Source organism: Xiphophorus hellerii, chromosome 16 (assembly GCF_003331165.1).
Source record: "Xiphophorus hellerii strain 12219 chromosome 16, Xiphophorus_hellerii-4.1, whole genome shotgun sequence".
In the NCBI taxonomy this organism is placed as follows: Eukaryota; Metazoa; Chordata; class Actinopteri; order Cyprinodontiformes; family Poeciliidae; genus Xiphophorus; species Xiphophorus hellerii.
Genome location: NC_045687.1, coordinates 19,258,418 through 19,277,515, shown reverse-complemented (window position 1 = coordinate 19,277,515; position 19,098 = coordinate 19,258,418). Strand labels below are relative to the sequence as shown.

Genomic DNA, 19,098 nt, shown 5'->3' with positions numbered 1-19,098 from the left:
ACCACGACGGCAAGTCCACATGCGAGTGGCTCGAAACCCATAAAATTAAGGTTTGGGAGTGGTCTAGTCAAAGTATGGAATCCTTCCGAGTTACCAAATGTGTTTTAGTGGATAGAGAAGGATTTTACAGAATGATGGACAACCCTGAGCTCCCTCTCCACGAGGCTACCATAGAAAAACCAGGGTGTCTTCGGTCAGAGGCCTCTTCAAGTTTCTGTAATACAGACTGCTAGAGGAGACCTTTCCTGCCCACAGCCATCACCATCTACAATATCTCTGAAGAATCTTGAATTAATATGGATTATAGCAGCATTTAATTTCCCTTTGGGATCAATGCAATATTTTTGAATTGAATGAAACTGAATTAAATTTCCAGGACATGTTGTCTGTGTTCCTCTGTCTCTGTGATGCAGTTTGTTCACTAATGTTCTCTAATAAACCTCTGAGGTCTTCACAGAAGTATTTATACTGAGATTCAATTGCACACAGATGGACTCTATTTGTTCTAGCTGAAGTCTGAAGGCGGTATGTTGGACTTGATTTTGTTTTGACTTTTCAGAGTAAAGAGGGTAAAAATGCAGCATTGCGATTTGCTGAGGTTTATGGTGAAACCTTAACAAAATGTGGAAACAGTCGAGGAAGGTATCAACGATTTAATGATCATATAACTGCATCCCAAATGTTTTTATTCGTCCTGTTGTCACCTAAATCTAAGAGCTGAGGGATTAGCAATCATGCTACTTCTGTTTATTTGAGCGTCAATAAAGCTGAAGGATGTAACTTTTACATAATTTCCCCCCCCCCCACATATTTGTTGAAACTGTCACAAGGCTCCTCTGCCTTCTCCCAGTGCTAAATAGAAACAACCAATCAGAGCCTTTAGTCTTCTCGTGCGGCAATGCTCACCCTCCAGAACAAGCTAGGCAGCTAGCATACCCTGTTGTGAATGTTTAGTCTCGTTAGCATGGCCACTGATTACAGCAAATAAAAAGTTTTCCTGGAATAGTAAGTTGTTTCTCCGCCATTAGTCCATTTAGCAGCCAGTACGTGAGGTGATTGACAGTGCTAGGTCCTGGCTCTGATTGGTTCATTTTGGCCTGGAGCGACACATCAGATGCCAATAGCAGCTCAGGGAGGAGATGAAGGATATTGATCTTTTCACAGACAGTATGTCAAATGACAAACTGTCACATATGGTGACAGTTTTAACAAAAATGTAAAAAAAAGAAATAAAAATACTCTGTATAAAAGTTACAAACTGTAGCTTTAAATGTGGAATAAACTATTAGACTAATTACTAACAATTTTTTTTAAATACATATTTATTCAGCTCAAATAGGCTAAATAATAGAGAGGTAGTTTGCCTCGATGCGCTGAAAGGTAAAAGTGGGACACCACTGTCCCCTGCAGACTGAAACTCGACGGCTGCCGCCGACACGCTGGGACAGGTTTCCGGACACTCCCGAGCACTCACGAAGACAACCTCTCCTCTTGTTCCTTTCCTCCGTCCCTCCTCCTCCTCTTCACGCCTAATGTTGCTGTACCTCTAACCCTCCCCCCGTATCAGAGGAGTAGAAACAACAAGCCGCCATTTTGTTTGGCGGACAGACCGTCAGAAACAGGAGATTACCGATAGAAAAAGGAGCGACCCCGGCCGCCGACGGCAGCCGCTCCGGGAACCGCAAAGGGGGGAAGAGACACAGTAACCAAATCCTGTCCGAGCCGTCCGGTGAGAGGGGACGCGGCAAAGGAAGGAGGCTAGACTTCAGTGGAGGGAAAGCCGCCTAGGTGTCATGTAGCTATATATATATTTATATATATAAATATATTGATGCATGCATGAGAAGGAAATACTCCGAAAAGCTCAAGGAAGGGGGTGTTTTGCTGTGCGGCGACGGGGAGGAGAGGCGGAAGAGGGCTGCACACAACGAGGGAAAAACCTGCGATAAAAGGAAAATACCACCATGAAAAATCATTATGTGTCCGCGGCGGAGGAAGGAACGAGTCCGCATAGACAATTATATAAATAAATTGCTGCCGGGCAGAAGGGAGAGGTGGAAAGAAAGACGGGTTTAAAGAGAAGGGGGTGAAATTGCCAGGACCAACACGAAGGGGGGGCTTTCACCATCACAAAGAGTCAATGAGAGGATTTTTAAAGGAGGATTTCTTCCAATTATTGTGCCGATCTGAAAGCATTCCGCATCCGAAATAGCCATATAATTTTTTTTTCTTCTTCTTATAAGTCACATTTCGCCTCAGCTTCGCTTACAGCTTCTTCTTCTTTTTCTTTTTTTTTTTCCTTTTTTTTTTCTGTCCATGTATTGCAAAAAAAAAAAAAAAAAAAAATCTTTTTAAAAGCACTGGGGAGGGGGGGGGGGGAAACAAAAAAGTGGCAATATCGATAGCATTTTTCCTTCATCTGAGATCCCGGTCGTGTTTTTGAAACAAGCAGGAACTAGAGGAGGAACATCTGCAGGGAGCACAAGATAAGTAACCCGTTTGATCCAAGTCTGCAAAAAAAAAAAAAAAGAGAGAGAGAAAATCAAACTTAATTAGATCAATCCAACTGCCCTGCTGATTGGCAATTTGCGCTGTTATTGCATTCGAGAAGTAGGTCCAAAAAAAAAAAAAAAAGCTGCATTGAAAGTGACAGAAATCCGTATTTTAAAGGTCTGTTTTGCAACAGATAACTGACGAATGGGGTTGCATCAACCAAATTTGCAATCTCAGTCTGTTCTTCAGTGCCTTTTGTATTGTTCAACACTAAGTGCACATACAAGTCAGCATGCACATGCAAAAAAAGAGGAAAAAGTCACGCATGGAAATATAGGTTTACATGCTTTTTTTTTTTGGACTTTGTATTTTTTTTGATCTGAGTGGATGGATCTGTCTTCAAACCGTATTAAAAAATCACTGAGAAGCCAAGTGAGCATCGCCAACACTTGCATTCAAACTACTGCTTGTTGCCTTTTTGCCGTGGAAAATTAAAAGGACTCGGTGATACAGAGAGCAATAAGGGGGGGAGGAAAAGCAAAAATCCCTACAGGTTCTCTAAGGTGTTGCACGAAACAGCAGCAATCCGAAGTTTTCTCTCTCTCTCTCTCTCTCTCTCTCTCTTTGGAAACTTGTGATTTTTGTGCCATCACGCATCATCTCCCCCGGCAGCCTTTTTAAGATCTAAAAAAAAAATAGAGAGAGGGAAGGTTTTTGATCAGTATACTATGGAAGACCAAGTTGAATGGAGCTCGGAGGACGGAACTTGGGACAGATTTTATGTCATGAGGTTGTCAGTCGTCCGTCGACTCCACCTTCCCACCGCCTCTTGTTGAAGTCTGCGAAGAAACAAAAATCTCCGACAGGGGAGGGGGACTGATATCTACCAGAGAGGTTACTACAAACTCAGGAGGACTGAGAAAGAGTTGAACATCGCCGTCCTCTTCCCCTACCGTCCCCCCAAGCGGTGGGGGAACGATCAGAAACATTTCTTAACGGGAGTAGGAAGGCGGAAATAAAGGGAATACACAAGCCCTGAGTGGATATACAGCCTCTTTTTTTTTTTTTTTTTTTTGAAATTCGTCAAAAATATGGCCGATAATGTCCTGGAGTCTGGCCCGCCTTCAGCCAAGAGGCCCAAGCTGGCTTCTCCAGCTCTGTCTGTGTCCACCAGTGATGGAAATGGTAAATATATTTGATGCTTTACTCCGGCATGAACTAGCTTAGAGGTTGGTGCTTTTAAACTCGCTTGCTCCGAGCCTGGAGTTGTTACAGAGTTGCACACTCATTTCTACTTGTTAAATGACGTTTCTAGGCATATATGTAGTAAAAAGTTAGGTGGGGAAAGTGTAAACCAGAGTGCTTATGGTTGCTTTGGTTTAAGCTTTTCTAGTCCTGAAGCAGGAGCAACTTTCCAGCACTTGTGTTTTGATGCGTTAGCCTCAGCAGGCTAACTAGCCGCAACTAAAAAGATCCTCCTCCAAACAATGGACGAGTCGAGACACCCCACTTCGCCTAAACTTGCTTTGCTACTTTAAAAGTTATTAAAGTGAACACGTACGGTGGAATATGCGACAAATGTCAAGTTTCAGAAATGTTAAATTTTCATAACGGCAAATAAACGTTTGGAAACTAGCTTTTAGAGCTAGTAACTGAAACCGAGTTAGCTAGCTAACTAGCTAAAAAAGACACCCCCACCGGAGCAACTCAGCTGAGCTCCGTGATGGGGAAATAGCTCATTAGTTGAAACATTTTTATCATTATTTTTGTAATTAAATTAGACACCGAACATATAATAGGCGTGAAGATTTTTTTTTTATTTCGAAAAACGTGTATAAATGACGAGAAGGCTAATGTTTTTAACACAACTATTGTCAAGCTAGCTATTGTTCAACACTTGATTAAGTTGGGCGAAGCGGTGTTGACCAGCTGAAGTTGTAGCGCTGCCCATGTAAACACTTTGATTCAGTTTAACAGAGAATCCAAATCAGATGTATTCCTTCAAGCGTTTGTTTTTTTTAATATCTCAAATTTAATTCACTGGCTTTTAATGAATTCATCCAAATATGCTGTAGCGGAGCTAATTATTCATCCTCCATTGTCTGCATGGTAGTACTGCTTCACTTTTGTAACAATAAATCGTAGCCAACTGTACTAACTGAACGTATTTCACCCTGAAATAACAATTAAAGCAAGTGAATTTATTACTAAAAGCGCTATAATATAATTCCTCATTGTTACACTTTTTCCAACCCAGAATTTCAAACCCGATTCTTATTTTCTTGCATCCACTTCTATTCTATTTGTTCTTTATTTTCTGTTAATGTCTTCCTGCTCCAATCGTACAACTTTGCCTGCATTTCCATGCTCTCGAACCTTAGAACTGCTCGACAATTTCACAGAACCACCTGGGTACTGTAGTGTTTACCTTTTGCGGCTTCTCACCTTGTCCCCACTGCATTTGCTCTCCATGTATGGCAACCCACCAAACCACAAGCTGATGCCTGGAAGAAAAATTTGGGATGGGAGAGGGTCGTACGTCTGCAGACAGTGCCTCGCAAATGTTTTCATCTCTGTTGAACTTCACATACTCTCATGCAACGAGGATGAACTCCAATGTATTTATTGGGATGTTATGTCATATGATGACCTGAGCAGGTTGCCAGATGACATTAATGAAGAGTTGTACAGTTTGGAGAAGAGTAGAGTTAGTTTATAAGAGAAACCATTGAACGGTTTGAAGACTTTGGCAGAACTGCAAATCTACCAAGACATGACCATTACAGGACGGTATTCAAGAAACCTGTAGTGACTCGCAGACTTCCACGGTACCTGTGGGAGAATCTGTTGGCAAAATGTCTGCATTCTACAAATCCCGCTATTTTGGATGAGTGGTAGGAAGAAAGCAATTGTTAAAAGAAAACCATAATTCCAGATTAGGTCAAACATGTTTGTCCACCAACTAAATATTACACAGAGACGTGCATGACCAATTTGGAAGTAAAAATGTCAGAGGCCGCAAAGGAGTCAGGACTGACTGCTGGACAGTGAACCGAAATTGACAGCCAGGGTTATGAAATTGTTTTGATGAAATTACTTTAATGTGTCAGAATTGATTAGTCTAAGATGAGATGTTTAATAATAATATTCACAGATATTCTTTGTCCAGTCTGATGGTAATTTGAGGTGTTTTGCAAAGAAGAGTGGCCAGATTTTTCTGTCACCTGGTGTGAAAGATCAGTAGGCTTACAGCTTTAACTGTTGCCAAATGTGATTCTACAAAATATGGTCTCAGGAGTGCTGAATACAAATTCACTTGAATTTGTTTCCTTTTACTTCATAGTAAGGCTCAGCGACATAGCTCAAAGATAAGTTGTTTTTTTTCCCAATGTAATCCAATTTACAATTTCAAAATTTTTTTTCATACAGAAAATATAAATATAATTAAATACATATATATATATGGCTTTTATCTGAATCGTTCCTTCTTTAAGATGACCAGAATTCAAAGCTGTAAAAAAAAAAAAAAAAAAAAAATTCAAGAATTAAATCTTCAAAAACAGAAAATTCTGTTAATTGGAAAAATATATTTGATTTAAAATCCTGATTAAAACACATTGAAATTTGTGATTGTAACATGACAATGCCTAAAAAGTACAATGAGGCTGAATATCTTTGCAAGACGCTAACTTTTAGTGTCTTGCAAAGACATCACTTGAACGCCATATAACTTAATGTTATGTGGTAGATTACACAAAGCTTGAATGTTTTAAAAAATAATGGACCACTCTCTTGATTTAAAAAAAAAAAAATCTTTTACCTAGATTTTGGTTCATTCTTTGACCTGGAGCACGACCTGCCGGACGAGCTCATCAGTTCCTCGGACCCGGGCCTGACGAACGGAGGAGACGCCAGCCAGTTCCACACCAACCTCGGGGGGCTCGGCGGAGGGGTTCAGGATGCGGCCTCCAAACACAAACAGCTATCTGAACTGCTGCGTGCTGGGGCACCAACGCAGCCAGGAGCCCCCACTACCAACAGTGCCCCCTCCGCGGCTTCCATGGCAATGATGGGGGGAGTCGGTGGACCTCAAGGCATGCATCATCAGGGCCAACAGCAGCAGCCGCAACCTGGACTAATGCAGCAGGTTGGCATGGTGCCGAACAGGGCGACGGCCATGATGGGTGTCCAAAAGGGCACCGCTGGACAGCAACAGCACCAACACCAACACCAAGGGCTTATAGGGGGGCAGGTTGTGAATGGCTCGCCCAGAATGGGTTACCCTGGCAACACAGGAATGGGTAGCAATAGTAATATTTTGGCAGAGACCTTACAGCAGCAGGGCGGTCCAGCCCTGGGAGCTGGGGGTCAAGCGGGGATGAGACCACATCAACCTGGTGCACTGAAACAGGTAGGTACCAAACCAAACATTACACTTTAGGAATTTAGGTGGAAATTAATTTTATGTACATATTTAGTTCATCGTTTTATGTATTTGACTTGATTGCAATGGCGCCCCTAGAAATGTATATTGCAAGTTTTTAAAATATAAAACTTTTAAAAAATGTATAATGTATAAATATTTTATCAAATTTGTTTTATTTTTGTGTATTGATTGAAGAAAATTATTGTATGACCTGAACATGATTCTCTGGAGGAGGGGGCATCATTTTTCAATCGGGGCCACGCCCCTCCCATCGGGCTCCCCTTACGGGCGCCACTGCTTTATCGCCTTGATATGAAAACTTAATGTGCTCTTAATGTTACAAATATCAAAAAAAGCTCATAAAATGTTTGTAGCTTGTGTTAAGGTTCGAAGCGATTGACTCTTCAGCATAGTTCATGTACATTTGCAGCTAAAATTGGCAGTGATGGTTTTGTTAACAGAGTTAAATGGGTAGATAAGAAACTGTAGTTTGCGCTCAAACTCTGAGGATGAGTTTTTCTACAGCAGGTGCAGGGAAGAGTGTGGTTATGTGTCGGGACTCGCAGCTGCTGCACAGTTAGCTCTGTGGTATCAATGGTTAACCTCCCTGCTAGTCAGAAAACCACATTACAGTTGTGATTTTTCTCCCAAACAAGTACAGAAGCATCTCTGTTAACCTTAAGTGGCTAGATGGAGCCGTTTTCCTGTAGCTAGTTGTAAATAAGTCTGAAATATTTGGGGGGTTTTTCAGCATTTCCCCAAGATGTATTTGGGATTTAAAGCATACAGAGAAACCGTCACTCGTCCTCTTTTTCCTCATGCTGTATTCTGTCTTTTTCTCCATCCTTCTCCAGATGAATTTGTTGGCCAACGCGGGAAACTACGGTGGCCCATACAGCCATTCTGCTGGCCAGGGGCTGCCTGGAGAGGGGCTGGGCCCCCAACTCCAGAATAAAGCAGGCCTACCCAGTGGTATGGCCGCCCAGTTCAACATGGACAAGAAGACACCTCCTGGTCAAGGCATTCCGGGGGTGGTAGGATTTGTTTTACTTATGTTCGCTCACAGATATTGCTTTCTCTTTACAGACTGGTTAGCGCTTTGTGCCTTATGTTAGTGACATATATATATTAGTTAACCTTCAGTAACACTGTTGGTTACTGAAGGAGGGTTGCTAAAAAGAAGCAGAGACCAGAAACAAAAACAGTATATATTTGTGTCAGTGAGTGATTGAAATCAGTAGGGCTGCAATCAACGATTATTTTAGATATCTACATTTAGTAATCTATTGATTATTCTGACGATTAATTGGGTTTTTCAGAAATTAGAAATGCATAAAAAGATGGAAATAATTTGGTTCCTTTTGTAAACAATAAAGGAAACTTGTCTTTTGTTAAAAATGCAGGAAAACTTCTTTTTTTTTCAGTTTTGGGTTAATTACTGTTCTGAGTCTATTCTTTCAGCCAAATTGCCTTTATTGAGTCTGTATACTCCAGTTACTGATTAATTATTAAATTAGGTAATGATTAATTAATCAGTTTATCATTATTAAATCCGATTAATAATTCCAGCCCTAGAAATCGGTCAATTTCACTTTTATCAGCTCTCACCGGTGATTGTCGGGTCACAATATCCCTCATTTTTGTGAAATGAGTCAAAACTAATAAAACCGCTGCAGAAAGCGTTTATTTGAGCCGATTAACTTTATGCTCACAAACAACAACTATAATTTTCCTCCTCGTTTAAGGAGTCAGAGCATAAATTCCCCTCTCTTCTTGGGTTGGTTTTGTTCTGAGACAAAAAGGGGTTTCCAACAGCGACCGATGCAGATACTCCTTACTTTAGATTCGATTAAGTTGTTAGCAGAGTCTACCGTTGCTGCATCTCTTAAGTAAACCCCCAGAATGTCACATGACTATAATCCACCTCCTGTTTGGAGTAAACACAGAGGAGAATGGCGGCATATCCAACTAAAACTGTTATTGCTTGGGGCAGACTGTTCCCAACAGCACATAAAGTTAAAACAAGATAATCTATGTATTGGTTTGCTTCCCTTGCTTTGGCGATGCATTCATTGACAAATATTAACAGTTCATTACTAGCTTTTTCGTTCATTTACCTACATTTTTAAAGTTCTGGCAAAAAAAAAAAAGCAAAAGTACATAAGAATTAGTAGCAGCTCTCCACTTGTGAGTTGTAATAAATTTAGTGCAAATCGAAGATTTACGAGAACAGACAAAAAAGGAGTTTCCCTTTTTTGTTTGTACTAATTACTCAATACCAGGCAAAATGACAGGATTGTTTTTGTGTTATTAGACTCAGACTTAACAAATGTGTGTTTTGGCATAAGCACTAGAAGATTTCTGAATTATGTTTAAATTAACTCAAGTTTAATTGAGCTATTCCCACCAATTACAACCTCTATTTCAATAATCTTGGTGTCAAAATACAGCTAACACTTTGTAAGTGTCACAGCAGCTGCTATAGTTTCAGAGAAAATGTGGATGGAGCGTTACATAATTAGGATACTTTTTGTGTGTTAAACAGTATACGAACCATTTAGAGCCATAATAAGGCTACAGGCTTTTGGATGGATGTAGCTGAGGCAATCTAAAGAAAGTTCATAGACGTTTTTATGAAAAAAAAACTGGGGATTTCCTATGTTTTTGATTATTTTTACATACATAAAATTACTTGTTTTTTTTAATTTATTTTTCTAAAATACCCACATTCACTTTTATCCAATTATAAGAAATTGTTTTATTTGACTACAATGAAATTGTTTTTTTAAATTATTTTTTAAATCAAGTGTCTTTAAAAGGTAGAGAAAAAAAATTAAAATAAATTTAGGCTCATTAGACTGAAAAAAGAATATTACCAAAATATATATATATATATTTTTTTTTCCGGGCACTACCGGAGCTCCATATAATGTCTTTTCGATGAAGGCTCCTGGTTACCGACATCTGTCCTGCCACAGCCCTTGTGCATAAACAAAAATGCTTCCTGCTCATCTCAAATGTTTATTTTTTTTTACCAGCTTTCAGCCAAGTGTCTGATGTTTCCACGGATACCAAATAGGTCTATGTTAAACTATGTTTAGTAATGAGGATAGGGGGGGGAAAAAGCTGAAATATGCCCCGGTATCTGTGGCGTGAGGCTCAACAAGAAACAAACCTCCCCGCTTAAGTCTCATCTGTTTCTCTGTCGTAGACTGCTCAGCAGCAGCAGCAGCAGCCTGGTGCAGTTGGCGGCGTGTCGGCATCGGTCGGTGGGCCCCAGGTTGGACTGAACACCGTCGGGGTGGGTCCGGGCGCCACGCCCCCCACCGCCGACCCCGAGAAGCGGAAGCTCATCCAGCAGCAGCTCGTCCTGTTGCTCCACGCACACAAGTGCCAGCGGCGGGAGCAGGCCAACGGGGAGGTGCGGCAATGCAACCTGCCCCACTGCCGCACCATGAAGAACGTGCTCAACCACATGACTCATTGCCAGGCTGGCAAGTCCTGCCAGGGTGAGTCAGCTAAATAATATCAACTCCTATACGTTTTTCTTTTTGTTTGTTTTTTTAAGTGGACACTGCAACATGAGCACCAGGTCTGCTTTCACTGTTTTCCGTCACTTCCTGGACTGTTCCTGGTTTTCCCCTCATATGTAGGTTGAGTTATTCGCTCCTCAGCTGGCGGTTCCTCCATCATTTGTCTTTTTCTCCCCGCTCTCTCTGAGCCTCCATCTGGACGTAGTTTTATAGCATCGAATGACTCACGAGATCTTTCTTAGTTTCTGCCTTCTGTCTTCGTTTTGACTCACTTTTTCCCTTTTTGCCTCGTTTTCTTATCAAGTCACTGCTTTCAGTCTCAATCTGTCACATTTTACGCATCTCCTCGGCTCTTCTTTCTTTTTCACGCTTCGGCTTGTTTCGCCTAAACATCTGTTTTCGTCTCGTCCCTCAGTTGCACACTGTGCCTCGTCCAGACAGATCATCTCGCATTGGAAGAACTGCACGAGACACGACTGTCCCGTGTGCCTGCCGCTGAAAAACGCCGGAGACAAGAGGAACCAGCAGTGTGAGTGTTTCTCTCCTCACTCTGCTGGCTGCCGTCGAGTAATGATTAACCAAGTTTAAAATCACCGATATTCATTTTTTCCCCCCCTCCTTTCTCTGTCATGTCGCTGCAGCTCTGCTCAACAGTGTAAGCTTAGTGAACTCTTTAGGCGGAGCAGGGCCAGGCGGGCAGTCGAGCTCTCCGAGCCTGAACCCTACCAACCAGATCGACCCGAGCTCCATAGAGAGAGCCTACGCTGCATTAGGCCTGACGTACCAGGGCAACCAGATGCCGCAGCAACAGCAGCAGCAACAGCCGCCACAGGGTGCCATGCCGAACCAAGTCCTTCACGGACAGCCGGGAATGAGGACTCTGAATCCACTGGGTCGGTTCCGTTTCTAATTCTCACAGCGTTTAGATCAGGGGTGTCCAAACCTTTTTGCTCCATGGGTCAAAATTGGCAAATTTAGACTACTGGTGGGGCCACAAAATTCATTAAATTTAAAAATACAAAAATTAGTGTGTGAAATAAGATGAGAAATACAGTTGAAACAATGGGAAAGTAAAGTCATAATATTTCAAGAATAACAGTGAAATGAAAAATAGCTATATTACAAGAATAAAGTTGAAATAACATGAGTAAATTCGTACTATAAAGTCTAAGTAGTACAGAAATAATCGAAATGAGGATAGTTTTAATATTTTGAGAATAGCCATAATATTGCAAAAATACAGTCACGATGTTACAAAAATAGTCATATTTTGAGTTTAAAGTCAAAATAACATGAGATAAGTCATAATATTCTGACTTTATTCTACTAATTTTATTTATTTTATTTTTTAACTTGTTGGCCAAATTTTTACCAGTCTTGACTTATGGTACGGAGTGAACAGAATAATTTCTAGGGCCATAAAATAGTAGATAGCTAGCTTTATTATGCCCATCTTGAAAAAGTGAAAGTTTTTTGCCAATTTATTTATTTTTTTTTACGTTTATGTCACAACACCGGTCTTAGATTTCATTCACAATGGTCTTAAAAAGTCTTAAGTTTGAGTCGGTGAAACGTGCAGAAACCCCGGATGTAGCAGAGGCGTCTCAGTTAGACTTGCAGCTCCAACTGCAGCAAAAGGCTTGTTCTGCAAAGTATTGACATGGTGGCGGCTGGAGTCGAACGTGTCGATCTCATCCCGGTTATTATTTATGAACTACGTCGCCTAAGAATCCAATAAAACTGACCTAATAAACTGTTTTGCCTTTTACGACCAGGTGGTAACTCCATAGGAGTGAATGGCGCCGTCGGGGTGCAGCCTCCGAACCAGCAGTCTGCGCTGCTGCCGGATGCCATGCTGCACAGCATGAACGCGCAAAGGCAAGAGCGGCTTCGGCTTTCTGTCTTCGCAGCGATGGGGTAGCCATTCTTGACAAATTTTAAAGTCGGCGGCGGCTGAAATGTTGAGCTGTCGTCTCGTTCTCTCCCAACCCCAGTTTGATGAACGACAGCGTCGGGAACCTGGGCTCCATGCCCACGGCCACGCCCCCTTCCGCTGCAGGGATGAGAAAGTCTTGGCATGAAGATATCACGCAAGACCTCCGCAACCACCTCGTCCACAAGCTGTGAGTCGGCTCTGTCTTTCAGCTTTAGCACATGGATCCTGCGTCAAATAGATCCGGATCACGTCATCTGCTTAGAGAAATTCCCCGTTCTCAAACGTGTTTCCGTGCGAACAGAGTGCAAGCCATCTTCCCCACCCCCGACCCCGCGGCGCTGAAGGACAGGCGGATGGAGAACTTGGTGGCCTACGCTCGGAAAGTAGAGGGAGACATGTACGAGTCGGCGAACAGCAGGGTAAGCATCCCTCGCGCAGAGGACGAAGAAATGCGCCGCGAGCACGGGATGTTTGCTGTTGGTGTCGTGTAATGTCCTCCCACCCTCCTGCTGTGCTGCGTCCAGGCGGAGTACTACCACCTTCTGGCAGAGAAGATCTACAAGATCCAGAAGGAGCTGGAGGAGAAGAGGAGGACGCGGCTCCAAAAGCAGGGCATGATGCCCGGCCAGCCCTGCCTTCCCACGTCTGGCCTCCCACAGGGTCCGCCTGGCATGGGCCAGCCCCCGGGGCCCCCAGGGCCACCCGGACAGCCTCCCAGTAAGTAAAGCATGCCCGATTTATTGGACAGACTTGTTGGGACTCCTGGTAAAAATGAGTGAAAACCTTGAAATAATTTCACACAGAAAAAGAAAATCTACTTTTTATTAGAGAAATTTTATTTTGAGTGGGGAAAAATGTTAAGGTTAGGGCTGGGCAATATGGACTTAAAGTTTTATCATGATATATTGTGGTTATATTGTGCTATCATAAGCTCAATCAGAACTATTTATTACATCTTTTTTAGGCTGCGTGTCACAGCATTTATAGCCCCACTAGCACAAATGCTGCTCTTGGAAAACATTCCTCTTTGCTTCTTTAGGACACCAGTCACATAAAGAAGTGTGATTTATATCAACTGCATTTAATCATATTTTCAAATTTATTGACATTTGAACAAACAGAAGAAAATGGTAAAGCTAACAATCTTGACAATGGACAATTTATAAATGTTTTTAAACAAAATCAACCAGAATTTATGAAGATAATGAGAAATCAAAATTATAAGATTTTTTTCCACAATAAATGATAAACAATACAATAAATGTCAATTTTGTCATTTTACAAAACTGGTGGCATTATTACTGTTCCCCTAACTCTATTAAGAATAAAAGCACCCTAAGTATCTAAATTATATTTTGTTTCGTTGATTAATTTAATTAGACTTTTTCTTCTAAGCAGTAATCTATGAATTTATATTCCATAGTATCACCTATACATTTTTTTCTTTCCTTGCAGAAAACGTACAAACTAAATATGTGGATTTTTTTTTATTATTATTATTCAAAATGTGTTTTTTTTTCTACTGCAGTAAAACACAATTTATTATGTTTTTTTAAAACATCCCTGCCAGAAATGCTTACATGGTCGCCTGTGAGTTTTCTGTTCAGAAGTTAAAAAAAAGCTTTGTGATCGATTATTCTGGAACTTTGTCCTCCTGTCAGATGGTCCTCATCCCGACCCGTCCATGATCAGACCTGCTGGTCCAAATCAGATGGTCAACAGGATGCAGAACCCACCAGGTTAACCTCGAAAACTTGAATCATAACTCGTAGTAACTTACATTGACTTAGCATCATTAAAAGTAAATGGTTTCTACTTATTTCAGGCGAAGATTCTGATCATGTCCAATCATAACATGATGGCATTTTAATAATTATTCTAATTCCCTTTTGATGCTTTTAGGAATGACTCAGTTTCCTCAGATGGGGATGCAGAATATGGGTCAGAGGTCAACGCCTCCTCTTCCTCACAACCCTCAAATGAACCAGGTTAGCCTATGTGTCTTATGATGTCACACATTATTTTTGGGGATTGAAACCAAAGCGCTTTGTGTTGCTTAAAGGAAATGAAGGATTTGATTCATTGCTTGTTTTTTTTTTTTTATTTCAGATGGGAATGGGAGCAACACGTATGGGTCAGCCCGGTGCCCCACAGCTTCAGACCCAGTACCTTCCCCCAGGCCAGTTTCCTGGCTCCAGTCCCGGTCTTGGTTCTGGTCCTGTTGGGATGAACCAGCCTGGAGCGCAGGCTGCGGTGCCTTCTGTAAGAGTCACACTTGGAGTTCATCTCCTAAACTTCAAAAGAGATCTGCAGTTTTCCTGTTTCATTGACTTCTTTTTGGGAAAATTTTAAAGGAGCAGTATCATGTTTCCGAGCTTCAGCCTCTCCACCCACTCAGCTCCTTCAGACTAGCCAGCAGCAATTGGCAAATGGTGGAACTGTGCATCAGCTGAGCTCATTATATGAGCTGCTTTTCAGCGAAATGCTGGAATAAACACTGTTGAAGGGAGGAGCGCTGTTATAAATTTCCTGAGGGCGGAGTTTTAGAAAAAGCAGGAGTTTTTAAAGAGGCAGAGGCCCAATTTCATGGTGTTAAATATCAAAGTCAAATTTCTCTGAAATCATATTTGATATATGGAGCATTTCTATAGCAGCTGGAGGTAACATAGTTACTTGATTGTGCTAGAAAATGGCACTATATGCCTAGAAAACACATAATACTTCCCCTTTAATACAGAAATATCCATTTTGTGCCTGATCCACTTCAGCAGAACCAGATGTCGACGCCTCCATCCATCCCTGCCAGCAGCCCCGCGGCGCAGTCCGCCTCCTCGGTCCCGTGCTCCGGGGGATCTTTTGGTCCCTCCAACAGCAACGGCCCCGGGCAGCTGGCCAACCTCCACCCACCCTCCACCCAGCCCTCCCCATTCCCTCACTGCCCGCCCGTCCGCACAAACTCCCCGTCCCCGGTGCGCAGCTTGACGCCCCAGCCGCATCAGACGCCACCTACGCTGCCCCGCTCTCAGACGCCTCAGCCACAGACCCCAAACACACCGCAAGTGGCAACCCCGCAACACCCCCAACAACAACAACATCAGCAGCAGCAACAACAACAAATGCTGCATCCCGCTCCATCAGTTCCAACGGCAAACTCAGAAAAACCCAACCAGTTTCCACAGCATACAATTGGGGGTGTTGCATCTCCGGAGCCCCCGGCAGCTCAGATTCCCTCGGTCCCGACCCAGAACGATCATGTGCCACCGCTGCCGCACACCCCAGTGAGTTCACTTCTGACTCTTCCCGAATAATATTGAATAGAAAAAGCTGCACTTGTGATCCTTAAACTGTTCCCTTCTTCTCAGCCCTCTCCTAAGACTTCCCTGACAGCTGAAGGACAAGTTTCGTCCCCGGCGTCAATTACAAGCAGCTCCACCCACAATTCCCAGCTCGCTTCCGCAGAGAGCCTCGCTCAGAGCCAGGACAACATCAAAGTAAAGGTGGAAAAGGAAGAAGAAGAAGAGGAGGAGGAGGAGGAAGATAATGTAGGGGGCGACACTGAGGGAAACAGCAAGGGGAAGATGTACAAGGCTCAGTCTGAGGTGAAAAAAGAAGAGAAACCAGAGGTAAGATTGTCCAAACTCATCTCTATGCATAATAAATGTTGGACATCAATGATGGAAAAAATTCCCACGCTAATACTCCTAATCGTCCTTACAGATTGAGGACGAGAAGCCGCGAGGAGACGCGTATAAAGCTGAACCCATGGACACGTCAACGTCTTCTGGGTTGTCGGCGGCGGCAGCCTCGAACGAAGACAAGAAGCCGGAGGTGAAGAAGGAGCCCAAAGAGGAAGAGCAGGGATCAGGGTCACCAGCCACCAACAGCTCCTCAGCCAGCAGTCAGAGCAAGAAGAAAAGTAAGCAGAATGTCAAAGCGATAAGCTTGATTCATTTAGAACACACTAACTAGACTTTTTGAAGTTTTCCTCATTCAGTCCCAAATCTAAAAGTTTAAGCAGTTTGTCGTAACATCTCAATAAGGTTTGAACAGGGCAGATTGTTGGCTCAGCTAATGTTAGAGTACAAACTTTAAAGATTTATATCTTATACTGCTAACTAGCTGCTGATGAATTCTTGCTAACTAGCCAAATTTTTTTTTTTTCGTCTGTCTTGGGTTAGTTGGACGACATTAGTCTTTGCCACTGGCTCACTTCTGTTGCTACGTGCATTCTGGGTAAAAAAAAAAAAAAAAGCTTAGCACTACTATTTAAAATATACAATTTTCCTTTGTACATTTCTGTCATGGTACAGGCCTTAAATTTCATTCATGGGGGTCTTAAAAAGTCTTAAATTTTGAGTTGAGTGTAGAAAGACCGAGAGGTAGTGCGGTGATTTTCAGTTATCGTTCATCTATCGTTTCACACTAAACCCATCTGAGATTTTGTTTCTGAGACTCAATCATGGTAATCTGACTTATTAAATAATCTTAGGTACTCTGAGGCATTTTTTAATGTACATTCTGAATTTTATCACATTTATTTCAAAGACATTGTTACAGGTACAAACAATTGTTTTCTAAAGTGGGATTTTTTTCCCCCCCAACAAAATAAATCTGCTTAATAGGATGGAAGAATTTAAAAATGCATTTATTTAATAACATTTTTTATTTATTTTTTTTTACACATATTTACATTGTTTCCCTGGTTCTGTGTTTTCTATTCTGTATGTATTGAGGGTGTAAATAAAAGATTCAGTTTGTATTTTCCCTACCAGTTGACCCCTGGAGCGCTTTGACCAGCAAGATATCTCAGTTCAAGTGGTTCTGATATCTACCTTGTTTTTCCACACACCTTCCCCTCCAGTGTTTAAGCCGGAGGAGCTACGCCAGGCCTTGATGCCGACCTTGGAGGCATTATACCGCCAGGACCCTGAGTCCCTTCCCTTCCGCCAGCCGGTGGACCCCCCGTTACTGGGAATACCCGTACGTATTCGAACTAGTAACAAAACTAACCTGGTAAGGGACTGCACTGGCTGCCATTTTGCTTCAACTCCATCCAAGCATACCCTTTTTGTTTTGTAATTTTTTTTCCTTCCCCCACAGTTACTATAGTTTTTACAATCTTTTTTTTTTTTTTTTTTAGTCTTTTTGCTGCTGCTTTTTGTTTTGCTTTTTTTTAAATTGCATGCTGAAAGCATACAGAATGATATTTAGGCTTGTGTGTGTGTGGTTGTTGTGTTAAGCTTGTAAATCAAAGCAGTGGCTCTTATGAACAATTATTACATTACAAGAGCATTACAGTTTTGCCTTTCATTGATTGAAAGATCCAAATAGACTTTATATTAGTGGATTGCTGCACACTTTATTTTAATAAACATAAAAGTGGAATAAATTTATTTTTTTTTTTAAATTGCGGTTCATGAGCCAGATGCTTTTATTTATCAACTTAATTTTTTACACCTTTTTTTTAAAAATAAGTAATTTATTTCATCCTCATAAACCATTGCTAGCTTTCTAACGCATTTCCTCACCAGCAGCGGTTTAACAGTGTTCAGGTTGGAGGCGCTGGGAGTGGGGGGGTCTGAAATAGACCAAAGTAGCAGATCAGCAAGACCACATCTCCCACGTCCCAAAGTCAAGTGATGCAACTTTTACAACGTCTTGCAATAGCATTCATTTCCTTTGACATTTTACACATTTTGTAGCATTACAACCGCAAACATCAATGGATTTTGTTGGTAGGGTTTAATTGTGGGAAGAAAATATACATTGTTTTCAGTATTGTTTGTATCAATACCCTTACATGGCTATAATTTAATCTCAGTATAATTCAGACCAAGGTGCACAGCAGCGAAGTTTTAGATTAAGATGTAAAACAGTATTTTAAGCTTTGCATGTGTATCAAACTAACAACTAATCATTGACTATCTTCACAAACGGTACAGGATGACTGCAAGCTTACCCCTAAGTTATGACCATTGACCTACACGGTGAGGTCAGGCAAGGATATTATAGAACATGTAAATAATAATGTCAAAATTAAACTGGTTGTAGTCTTTAAATTACATATATAATTTGAGAGGAAGTTGGGTTTTTAGCATTAGCTCCTTATAAATACCATGTTGCTGTAGCGCTTTAGCATTAGCTTCCACTAAATACCATGTTGGTAGGTATTTTACCAACAAAATATATTTATGTATTACCATGTAAGTATTCACTGGAAGCTATTGCTGAATTGCATTAACTTCCACTAAATACCTAGTGGAAGGTATTTCACTAGGTATACCTTCCTATGTTGGTATAGCAGCTTAGCATTAGCTTATGCTAAATATCGTGTTGGTGTAGCGCTTTAGCGTTAGCGGAACTAATGTTTATGATCACAACTAACTTTTTAGTTAGCTGTGCTCACCACTCTGCAATGTAGTCACTTGGGAGTTGAATGCAAAGAAACCCGTTACGGTTCATGCTGAAGTGTGAAAACGATGCATCGTTTACAGTCCACTTACCAGTTCTGCACCACTGTGTGTTAGTCCATCACATAAAATCCCAATAAAATTCACTGGAGTTTGTGGTTGTATGAATATTCCCGCACAAAATGTTTTGTTTTGAAAATGTCTAGAAATATCTCGATTCGTTTTGTTTATTTTTCTGCCATACAGCTGGAGTGTGGCTCTGCAGGCTGTCTTGCTAATATGCATCACTTGTTTGTTTGT

The 19,098-nt window shown here is 41.6% G+C and overlaps 1 protein-coding gene across 2 annotated transcripts in view; it reads left to right on the top strand.

The window, feature by feature from the left end:
- Positions 1–1,530: 1,530 nt before the first annotated feature.
- Positions 1,531–19,098, top strand: part of ep300b (EP300 lysine acetyltransferase b) — a 33,518-nt gene continuing 15,950 nt past the window's right edge. Inside the window, exons 1-17 of one of the 2 annotated variants that reach the window (XM_032587041.1) lie at positions 1,531–3,678; positions 6,318–6,904; positions 7,774–7,953; positions 10,131–10,428; positions 10,868–10,981; positions 11,094–11,345; positions 12,228–12,330; positions 12,447–12,575; positions 12,690–12,807; positions 12,913–13,105; positions 14,050–14,127; positions 14,291–14,376; positions 14,498–14,650; positions 15,160–15,666; positions 15,751–16,011; positions 16,106–16,304; positions 17,250–17,368. In XM_032587041.1, the coding sequence (XP_032442932.1) occupies positions 3,585–3,678; positions 6,318–6,904; positions 7,774–7,953; positions 10,131–10,428; positions 10,868–10,981; positions 11,094–11,345; positions 12,228–12,330; positions 12,447–12,575; positions 12,690–12,807; positions 12,913–13,105; positions 14,050–14,127; positions 14,291–14,376; positions 14,498–14,650; positions 15,160–15,666; positions 15,751–16,011; positions 16,106–16,304; positions 17,250–17,368 (3,471 nt within the window). In that variant the 5' untranslated portion in view covers positions 1,531–3,584. Of the gene's footprint in view, positions 3,679–6,317; positions 6,905–7,773; positions 7,954–10,130; positions 10,429–10,867; positions 10,982–11,093; positions 11,346–12,227; positions 12,331–12,446; positions 12,576–12,689; positions 12,808–12,912; positions 13,106–14,049; positions 14,128–14,290; positions 14,377–14,497; positions 14,651–15,156; positions 15,667–15,750; positions 16,012–16,105; positions 16,305–17,249; positions 17,369–19,098 lie in introns of both variants that reach the window. The other variant, XM_032587040.1, reaches the window with a different exon arrangement.